Source organism: Nelusetta ayraudi, unplaced genomic scaffold, assembly GCF_046127955.1.
Source record: "Nelusetta ayraudi isolate G7.1 ecotype Tasmania unplaced genomic scaffold, CSIRO-AGI_Nayr_v1 ptg000042l, whole genome shotgun sequence".
Lineage (NCBI taxonomy): Eukaryota > Metazoa > Chordata > Actinopteri > Tetraodontiformes > Monacanthidae > Nelusetta > Nelusetta ayraudi.
The window spans coordinates 1,975,001-1,986,214 of record NW_027466092.1 but is presented as its reverse complement, the minus strand read 5'-3'; the positions used below and the strand labels follow the sequence as shown (position 1 = coordinate 1,986,214).

At 45.9% G+C, this 11,214-nt stretch overlaps 1 protein-coding gene across 1 annotated transcript in view; it reads right to left on the bottom strand.

The window, feature by feature from the left end:
* Window positions 1-4,342: 4,342 nt before the first annotated feature.
* Window positions 4,343-11,214, bottom strand: part of shisa9a (shisa family member 9a) — a 47,075-nt gene continuing 40,203 nt past the window's right edge. Inside the window, exon 4 of the mRNA XM_076033621.1 lies at window positions 4,343-7,774. Within this exon, the coding sequence (XP_075889736.1) occupies window positions 6,834-7,774 (941 nt within the window). The 3' untranslated portion in view covers window positions 4,343-6,833. The remainder of the gene's footprint in view (window positions 7,775-11,214) is intronic.

Genomic DNA, 11,214 nt, shown 5'->3' with positions numbered 1-11,214 from the left:
ACTGAAAAAAAGAGAGGAGGAGAACCAGGTAAAAATATGACCTGTGTTTGAGCCCTTAATGTGCTGTAGATAATCCACTTTATGACCATCAGAGTGCTGCTCGTCTTCCTCGGTGATCAAGACCGGCTTTACAGGTCCCACTTTACACCCATTTTCAGAACTTTATAACCCCAGACCCAGTGAACATCCTGACATGATTAATTGAACGCATAAAAAACAAAAAACCCTTTTATATCTCCCTTGAAAACATCAGTATTTAGCCCTCTGTTTACAACTGCTGAAAACAAACGAACCAGAAAAAGCTACAAGCTGCTAAAATTGACCTAATTTCAAAATGGACCTGGGAGAACATGGCATCATGGTACCATTGTGGCGTCACAAAAGGCAGAGAGCAAATGCAAGAAGTCAAAAATGGACTGACAAGTAGCCTGATAACGTTGTTAGAAAACATTGGTAAAGTGAATTTTGCATAACACGAAGCCTTGAAGAGAATTACAGCATTTTTTGAGGGAGGAAGAAAAACAAATGTGGCTTTTTGTGACTCCATCCCCAAATTCCCATTTGATCCTGAATTGAACAAGGGTTTTAGATGGCACACCGGCGGCGGACTGGCAGAAACTGACAAATACATGCACTAGTGTATTTAAGTCATGATCAGTCACCCAGGAGAAACCGGCGCCTGCCTGGGCTTTTCACAAAGATTCATCTGCTGCATTGAAACGGGTCAATGCAGTTCGGCAAAGTTGCCGGTAACCATGACAACAGGAAGAGTTTTGCGTGGCAACAGTCGTCCCCGGTTGCCAGTTTTCAACGTAAATCTGCTCGTGCTGTTCGCCGTCGCTGCTTCAAAACTGTCAGTCTAGTGTTTACATTTCTAGGTTTGTTTGTTTTATTATTTCTTCTGCCTCAGTGGGCCAAGTCGACCCTGCAGCAGCACCAAAACCATCCCACACACTCACTCGCACTCTCACACACTGCAGCTTTCAGTGATTAAGAACCAGAGCTGTCAAACCCCCGCTGGCCACTGGTCCCAGCGCAGCTCTCTCTCTCTCTCTCTCTCTCTCTCTCTCTCCCTCCCTCTTTCTCTCTGTCTATCTCTCCCTGTGGATGCTCTTTCCTCTGTGTGGTTCCCTCCCAACGGCCGCCTGCCCCGCTGAGATTTATTTCACTACATTTGTCTAATCAGCTTTCTTTTCTTTTTTCGTATTAATACTTTTTTTTTTTTTTTCTCAAACTAAACCAAAGACCGACTATGGACCATAATCCCCTTTTCTCAAATCCTATTCACACCTTTGATGACTGCCTGCCTCTTAAAACAAGCTTTGTGGGAGTGGAACCTCCCGTAATTCTCTGTCTGCAGGGTATTTTCCTGAACGCCATTTGTATTTTGCGAGTTTTTTTTGGATGTCTCTGTTTGAGTCTTGCGAGAGGAAAAGTTACAGTGCGAGGCAAGAGACAAAAAGTTGCCTGCACTGACTCTCAGTCACAAACAACTTTATTACTGGCTATGTGTGTTTTGATCCATTAAGACCTTCACCAGGTCAGACTTCTCTGCCTCCGCTCTTGTTTCATTACACTGTAACGATTTCAAGGATTATAAAAATACCCCTCATCCTTTAGCCGTCGTTCAATGTTCACCCAGCGCAGGTTACTGACATTCACTTGTGGGATCAGGTTGCATTCACACCAAATCCAGCACTGCGACAAGTGCCAGTAGCCACAACGTGATGCAAAAGCGCAGCAATGAAAAAATCAAGGGGTCTCATTGAGAACTGACGGAGAAAAGCTGAGTTGGAGCCCAGCTGGATCACCACTGCAAGACCAATCAAACAGAAGCACAAGCGAGGGAGGAAGGGAGGGAGGGAGAGAGGACAGAGCATGCGGTCAGATGTGTTATGTAATGGCTCAGGTGATGCAGGGCTACAGAGTTTTGCTTCATGAAGATCTGAAGGTCTGATTCCATGATGGATGTTTTCTTGGCAGCCGTCCAGCTGCGGAGCGAAGGTCAAGGTTTTGATGACCTTGCAGTCAGATATTTTCTGATATTAACTCGCAGAAACAATAATGGGTGGATCAACTCGGCTGAAAATCCAACATCAGTGCATTTGAGTGTAGATTGCAACCTTGGTGGTCAAAAGGCCAATCATATCAGCTGATGCGCTTAAGCCACAAGCCTTCCGGCTGCACGCTTGACTGGGCCGACTTGACCTCCTGCCTCTGGTTCGACCGAACCGAAGAACCCCCACACTGGGTCCACGTTCTTGAAATTAGGCCAGATGAACAGCCACTTCCACTTCTCATTAGACCCCCATTCAGATGGAGGTGGGGGAGAACGTAACAATGCACTGAAAGTCCTCTGAGCTGTGGTGGGTCATGTGCCTGAAGGGCACCAATCAGCAGCAGGATGGTTGAGAACAGAAGGTTCACGCTGTGCGCTCGTGGCTAAAATAAGAAGCGCGTTTCAAAGAGGGAAGTAGGACACAGGTGATCGAGGACACTGCATGGCTTGGAGACATGAAGAACTAATGAGCAGCTAACTGGGGCCGTGAAGTTGAGGCCTTGTCAACACGTCTGTGGCCGTACTAGCAAACGTAGCTTTTCATCCACGTGCAACGGATTTTTAGGTCACGAAAACTGACAGTTTTGAAAGTCATCCTTCTGGGTTTAAAGAAAATCCTGCTGTGCTCTTATCTTGTGCACGTGAAACCAGTTTATTTCTTTGATTTTGGCTTGTCGTGATTAATTTACCATTAACTTGTAAGTAAAGTTAAGAAAAAATGAGCTAGTATCGTCCTGTTTTTACATGTCCAACGAAACTTTGGGGGCGCGTTAGCGTAGCGCGACAGCGATAGCGTGCTTCCGCTTCCCCCGGTCAACAAAAAATACTGGGACGTTAGCGCAATTATTATACATTTGCCCCCTTTAAAGCCTTCATATTCATCATTAGTGGGGTAATTAAGCTATTGTAATGTCTTTGTTTTATTAATGCACAATTCAAAGTCGCACTGTATAGTTTTTCTATCTAGGTTAAACAATGGGTTGAAGCCTCGTCGCTTCCGGTGTGTGCACTGGCTGCGTCCTTTGCTCTTTGCTGTGGTAATTTCTGTGCAACTAACTCATCTGATGATAAATGTAAGACACGACTGCCTCCTGAACCGGCTCATCTTGTGGCCCTGACCCCATCAGCCGCTACACAGCCAGTGCAACCCAATGCCGTGGTTTCCATCAGAAAAAGACACCAAAAAAATTGGTCTTTGTGTTTACCGACTGTTTCCACTGCCTTGCCTGCTGCTCGCTGCTCTTCCAGTGGCTGCTTTGACAAAGCTGGGTGTGGAGAAACACGGGGATGCAAGGCGGGTTTGTGTTTCCACATATCAACCTCTGGAATAAAGTCAGCAGGGTGCTGTAATGCACATCCTGAAAGAAAGAAAAAAAAACTGACCTGCTTGTCAAACCTCTGCAAGTGAAACCACCAGCTGTCTAAAAAATGGTGGGGGGGAAACGGAGAAGACTGACAGCAGACGCAGGATGTAGCTTTATGGGATTCTGAAGCTCACTTGTCTTGTTTGGTTTGTTTATATGAAGCTGACTTCTCCTGAGACAGTAAATATAGGGCAAAAGTTGCATCCTAGCACACACACAGACATCCCCCCCCCAAAAAAAGAGGCAGAGAGTGAAATGCAAAGTTGAGGACACACAGTGGCTCAAGAATCCAACTGAAACCTGGACACTTGAGGCAGCGGTGCCGTTTCCCACTCGGCACTGTGGCAGCAGAGGCAGGAAGGCAGAATCCCTTGACTGTTTTCTGACTCTGTGTGTGTGTGTGTGTGTGTGTGTGTGTGTGTGTGTGTGTGTGTGTGTGTGTGTGTGTGTGTGTGTGTGTGCTCGCCATTAGTGAGTGTGTGTGTGTGTAAATGTGCAGAAACTACACATTTTTTTGAATGTTCTGGTGACTCTTTAAATCCATTTCCCTGTGTTTTTAAGTTGGTCTGACGCTACCAGACACATGGGGGGGGTCTCACAGCACGGGTCATAAATATTTTCCCCTTTTATTTAGAACCCCCGCCCTCTCCCCTGCCTTTTTTTTTCTGTGAACCAATGACTTTCTGGTTTTGCATTTGGAAGCCGCAGCATGACGCTTTTTTTCTGTTGCAGCCCAAATCTGCATGCAGCGTGGATACACGGTGGACCAAAGGGGGGGAAGCTCTCAGCTGGAGCTTCCAACAAAAGCTGGAAACGGCAGATTGTCATTTCCAACCCTTCGCTGTTTCACTTTTTCAAAATGCGAGAACTTCACTCTTTAATTGGTGGCGCTGTAACGACTTTAAAATCTCATGGTGCAATAATACCTCCATGACATTTATTGCCATATTGTAAAAAAGACAAAAGTCTTGGGGGCAAATTAAAAAAAAGCAGTTTCCATTTAATAAACACAGATTGAGCATTGGACATTGTAGAATGTGCAAAAAAGTGTCACGGGTGAGTCTTAATAAAATCTGGCAGTGTTTCTATTCACATTTCTTGAAACCAAAAAACTTATGCTATACTTTCACTCTACTACTTGATCTGTACGAGCGGCCCAAGAGCAATGCACAATGGTAAACGTCATCCACACTTCCCTCGGCTTGAAAAAACACAAAACACTTTTGGCCCGTGCAACCATGAAAGCACCGTTCATCCACGACCACAATGAGACACTTTTGAAATTTTGCCACTGATGACGCTGTTGCAGCAACACATCCTGGCAATTAGTTTGACCGAGACACAAATCACAGAGACACCTCTGGATGTAATTTGGGCAATTTCAATCGTGGCCGGTCCCCGCCGTGTTTTCATTCATGCAGATAAACAACGTGTGATTAATATCAAACCCGTCAACGCTTTTAATCAAAAAGTCCAAAGAGGGTCTCAGAGGTGGAAGCAGCACTTCAGATAACAAGGTCAAAGTGATAACTGTGCCTGCAGCTGCTAATAAGTCTCACATCATTGCAGCAGCCACAAACACACTCACAGACTCGCGGAGGCTCTTGGAAGATTTGGCCTATTTGTCAGACTTAAGAATTTATTTTTATGTTTGAGTCACGTAACCCAGATAGTTTCTCCACTTCCTCTATTCCTCCCTCACTCTGCTGGTTGTGATGTTTTTGTTCAGCGGAATCTTGAGTACAGTGAATGATCTAATAAAGCCTAGTTTCCTGTGTCCTCCATTAGGCAGGGGAAATGGAGAAATTGGGGTATTTTTATTCCTGTTAAAACCGACTTTCCATAGTAGTTTCCTACTTTTGTCTAAAACTAGAAGAAGAATAGCACATGCAAGCTAGAAGCAGTAGTTGTAACTGTTGCATATCTTGGTCCACTTCACGTTCCTGAATGAACCCATTGTTCACCAATGTCAGTTTACACATACATAAAAACATATTTAGAATTTCTGTCAATATAAATACCCCGACCGATGCTACATTGAACGGTTTTTGCAAGGTTCACTCCTTGTTGAAAAGATGCTTCAATATACTGACAACGAAGAAAACACTCTGGTACGCATCCATTTCATCAAACAAAGTGTTTTTGTACCAACTTTATCAAACCAGACTTGGCAGATTTAACAACAAGCTTAGCCGGATAGCTAGGCAGCTAGCCAGTTGCAGGTGACACGTTTTATATATCACAACTGATTAATTTTACCATGTAACCTTAGAAGAGGAGAAAAAAAAACACTTTTCCAAATTTTTAAAATATTTCTGCAATTGCACCCTCTTTCAAAACTTTGCCCTGCATTACACTGAGTCGTCCTGACTTAGCTGCCATTTTTTGGGGCAGGTTCAGTTGAGTTAAGGAATGCAAACAATTTTAGGTTGAAGAATTAAACAGTTACGTATTAATATAAAAAACTGCCGTTGTAATAGTACTTTTAACCCTCTTTAATATCATTTTGCGTTAACATCTGTTGTTTCTACAGTATATGTTCCTTTGTGTGTGTGTGTGTGTGTGTGTGTGTGTGTTTGTGTGTGTGAAAACGCGTCTGCATATGCGTGAACCGCACCCCCGAGGAGCCTCGGCTGGCTGCAGCATCATCCAGATGCTGCCTCCCTCCCTTCCTCCCACCTTATTCCTTCTCCAGGCCAACTGTCACCCCGCAGATGTGATCAGACCAGAACAATGCCAGTGTGACAGCCTCCAGTCTCAGTCCCGGAGCCTTTTGGGAAAGGGTAACCATCGGCTGCAGAGCTTATGAAGGCCTCTCTGAACAGACACAGTACAGAGCCTCGCATGTCTGCTGCAGTTCACAGCCCGGCAGTCAAGTGTGTCTGTTTCAAAGCCCTCAGGAGATTTTTTCTCATTTGGAGGGTGAATCATGGAGGAATGCCATTTCTTCTAAACCATTTGATGCTTGATGAGCAGAAGTCCTGATGGGAGTGAACTCGTGGCGTCCTTCTTCTCCTTCTCCCCTATATTCTTTCATATTCTACACTCGGCGGTTTGCCCACGTTGTCATCCGTGTGCTGACGCCACCGTGGCGGAGGAGATATTGGCTACGAGACGACAGTCCAACATCGCTGCCCTGCTCCGCAAGATGCTGCCGATGAGATACGTACCGAGGCACCTGCTCTGTGACCTGACTGGTAAACTCTCTGTTTGTGAAACGAGGAACGCTAAGACGCAGTGCCACTGTCCTACCACTGGTGTACCGATGAGCCACACAAAAAACACACACAGAGACCTGCACACCTGAGCGTCCCTCCCACCCTGGAGTCGCTCTCTCAGGTCTTTGTGGTGCCAAAACGTGAACGCACATCCTTTGCCCCCCCCTTGTTGTGTTTCTCTTCCCTTTTCCTTCACACAGTCACTTCCGTTTTGCTGTTTGTCACAAAGTAGGGCTGCGTCGGCAGGAAGTGTTGGCTGTGACTTTGGCCTCTGCTGCCGTGGAGCTGGTTGGGCTCCAGGATGGTGCACTGAGGCCTTTTGTGGTTGTAGGTCTTCCTCCGGCCAACGGTCTCCGTTCCGTCCCAGCCCTTCAGGCCCAGCCCCATGGGGTGGCCGGTCGCGATCGTGTTGGAGCTGTACGCCAGCGGGCGGCCCATGGTGGCTGAGCTGGAGCCGAACGTGGTCCCTGTAGCCCTGGTGATGCCCAGGGACGTGCCGCCCGGCATTGTCCCGGCCATGTGAGCCAGGGAAGTGGCCCTGACTCCTGGTGGCTTGCTACTGTGGCTGTGAGTGTGCGAGCTGTGAGAGGTGTGCGAGCTGTGGGAAATGTGGGCGTGGCCGCCGCCACCGCCACCGCCTTTGGGTTTGTGGCCGTTGGACTTGAGTCCCACCGCTCCTCCCCCAATGGCGAGGTGGCGCTCCGAGGGGAGGGTGGACACGGAGGTGATGGTGGGCAGCTCTGTGATGTAGGTGGCCACCGGCTCGGGAGTCAGTGGGCCCAAAGAGGTCATGAGGGTCATGGAGGACATTGGTGCGAGAGATGTCATTGGTGTCATTGAGGTCATGGGTGTCATGGAGGTCATGGGCGTCATGGAAGTCATGGGCATCATAGACGTCATTGGGTGGTTCATGGAGGTCATCTGCGTGATGGTGGGGTTCATGGGATTGGAGGTCATGGGGTTTGAGACCATGGGGTTGGAAGTCATGGGGTTGGTGCCCATTGGAGCGTTCATCGCTGCCATGTTGCCCATGGAGGGTCTGGAGTTGCCCATTGGCTGGAGAGGAAGCCCACCCTTGGTTGGCAGCTCCACCATCAGGCGCCGTTTGTAGATTTCACCGTTGTACTTGGCAGCTGAGGAGAAGAGCAGAATTACAGAATTAACAAGTTTGCCTCCTTGGGGTTTTTTTTTTTGTTGTTTTTTTTTTTTTGTATTTGACTGTCCTCAAAATCCACCTTCCACTTTCCATCACTGCTCATCCTGCACTCAGGGTCAGGGGGCTTCTGGAGTCCATCCCAGCTCCCTCTCAGTGAAGGCGGGGTTACAACTCGGACAAGTTGGCAGTCAGTTATTGCAGAGACACACAAAGAGACAAATAACCATTCACACTTTGAGTTGCCAGTTAACCTAATGTGCATACCTTTGGACTGTGCTAAGAAACTGGAGAACTTAGAGACCCTGACACCAAAAAGAATTAAAAAAAAAAAAAAAAAAACAGAAAGTGCCTGGGTGTAAAAATCAACCTGCAACCTTATTGCTTCTTGCTCTAAATCTGTAATTTTCATTGTAGACCCCTCTCAATAACAAATATTATATTTCATAATATTAATATCCAATCAACAAGAGCTGATTTCCAGAACTGTGCTCTCCTTTCTATCATCATAAAATAGACCTTCCAGAAATTCTTAAAGCTGCAAACTAATATTTGCACATGTGAGTGCCAACACGCTCGCAAAAGTTTAAATAGAAAACGTCCCAACCTCTCCAACTCCCACATTCTGAAGAGGTCAAGAAACCAACACCAAATCCTCTAGTTTTGTTATTCAGCCCATCTTCCTGGACTAAAAGTGACCAAACAGGGTGCCGGGGCTGCTCTTTACGCCTGCACAAAGGAGCCTGATGATCCGCTGGAGGAGGAAATCAAAAGAAAAGCCGAGAACGTCTCCTCCAACTTGCCTCTTTCGTTCTTATGAAAGTGGCAGTGCGAAGGTGTTCACGGTGATACAACCAAAGATGTAGGGCCGTTACAGAATACAGTTCAGGGGCAATTTTCAATTTTTTTTTTAGTATCTAGTGTTTAATACCAGGGTTTGTTTTTCCATGATACACGGACATTTAGGGGAGACACTATTAAGGCTATGAAGGTAAAAAGGATAGTTTATCCAAAATTGAAATTTAATGTATTTACTGCTCACCCCAATGTCATTGCTCTGTGGACTTTGTGCATGTAAGAATCTACTTTCCAGTTTCAAGCACTGGCACCAGCGGAAGTGTCGTGTGGCTAAGAACACGTCAATATTCTACCACCAACAACAACCAAATGTGTCTCAAAACAAAAATGTTAAAGCGTCACACGTGAATACTCATCGTTCGTGTACTGTACAACGTAGACAATCATTGCGTGTCTTATTTTAGAAATGTGTTAAAGGGGTTGGACTGAATAGAATCCCATTTATTTGCTCACTTCAGGAAGAGTCATCAGAATTGACATTATACAGTTTTATTTTGATCATGATAATAATTAATAAATAATTAAAACTTGTCGAGAGAATGTTTTCCATTGCAGAGGAATCCGATTTTTTTTTCCTCCTTACGCACCAGTCGAGGGTAATGCTAACAGTGCCAGGCTTCCTGTCGGTGTGATGGGCGACACTTGATGCGCGTCGATGCCCCTGGCGAGCTGCGATGCGTCACAGAGTCTCAGCTCATGCCAAAGCCAGTCAGGAGTGGAGGAAAGCTTTTAGTGCCATTCTTTGCTTTTCTTTTCGTGACAGCATAAGACCGGTTCTCGTGAAAACCAGCTACACTGCAGCTTCCGTCCTGTGGCCTTGGTGGGTCACGAGTTTCAGAAGCTTCCCGTTTGTTTCACGACTAAATCCCGGCTGTGGCGGATGACTATTTAATTCAATTCAATTTAAAGGGCACTGATTTGTCCTGAAGTCAGTCTGATTGGCTGAGATTGCTTTTGAATGTTTTTTTTTTTAAACTTCATTTCGAACAATTTAAGAAAAACGAAACACAACAGAAAACCAGCATGCGAACAAGTATTACTACTCCTGAACAAAAACAGCTGGTTCACAGATTAATATTTGTTTTGTTTATTGTTTTATTAATTCTATCGTTTTCCTTTTTCTCTCTATTTTCTTCTTTCCCTTCTCGTTTTTTCTCCTCCTTTCTTTTTTGTCCAAAATGGAATAGGAAGAAGAAATTTTTTTCTTATTTTTTAGCTTAGTTGATAAATAAACTCAATTTGTGCTACTGCATGATCCACAGCATACAACATAATCATAATTAAACATAAAAAAAGGGGGGGGGGGGGGTATGGACCTGTCAACATTAGGTTCAGAGTAACACAGCTGCCGGGTTTGGAAAATATCTCTCGCTCCGAGTTGTTTTCACGCTCAGTCGCATTTAGCACAAACTCTGATGTCACAACCGCTTCTGCCTCTAGTAGAATGACACACGGTCCTGATGGACAGTGTGTGGTGTCAGTGTCACAATCTTGTGTCGTGTGTCGTGTGTGTGCGTGTGTGTGTGTGTGTGTGTGTGAGGTTTTAATGCCTCACATTTCCCGCCGTCGTCAGACTCTGTCACAGAGCTACAGCCTCGCTTATCACCGCGTAATGTGACCTTTTTTTCCCTCCCCTTTGAATTCATGTTCGCTGTCAAGTCATTACTCTTTAGCCCTTGTTGCCTCCCTGTCCTTGAAGATAAAGTTAACACACTCGGCCAGTTTGCTTTCCGCTGTAACTATAAATCTAGTTTATTGCTTCTGCGGAGGGGAGCAGCCTCAGTTCACGGGGGGGAGGGACAGTAGAAGGGGTTAGTGGGTGAGGAGGGAGGGGTGGTGGTCGTAGGGGAGGGGCATCCTCCCAGACCGCCCCCAGGGATCAAACTTGCTCAGGCGACAGGTGAATCAATCTGGCGGCAGTGAGCTTGACGGCGTGCACATCCAGCCGCGTACGTGAGTGGAAACAGAAAAGGCTGCTGTTCCACAGCGTGGGCTCGGCAGGCCGCCGCCGGGGAGGGCCAGACACCTGCCGAGCGCCACTCGCATTATGCATCAGGAGAGAAAAACCAAGCGCTAGCTGCTGCTCAGTATCAGTCAGGTGTTAACGTAATCTAGTCTGTTGATCTCCTCATCAGGTAGCCAGTGAGGGTCTCGACTGGCAGGGAGACTGTCGCTTATTTCTCGAATAAATACTTACTGACACGGCCTAGAGCTAGAGCTATTTTTGTCCCTTTTGTTAAAAAGAAATGTTGATTTGATGCCATGGTGTTGGCATGCTAACTGATAAAAGTACCTGAGCTAGCCAAAACTAGCCCGCTAGCTAGCAAATGTACTGTGATCAGAAAGCAGATGGATATAGAAATACAATTTCTCTACAAGCAAGTGCATTTTGACAGTGCATGGTCTGGTGCAGGTGTAACAAGTTTATGGCAATGATGTATACTGCATCCCATACAGTACATTGTATAATAGAAGTACATCAGTGTAAACATTCACTATTCGTATTCAAACTCTCAAACAAGCACAATTTGATCAAAAATCAGTGTTTGTATAATTATAGAT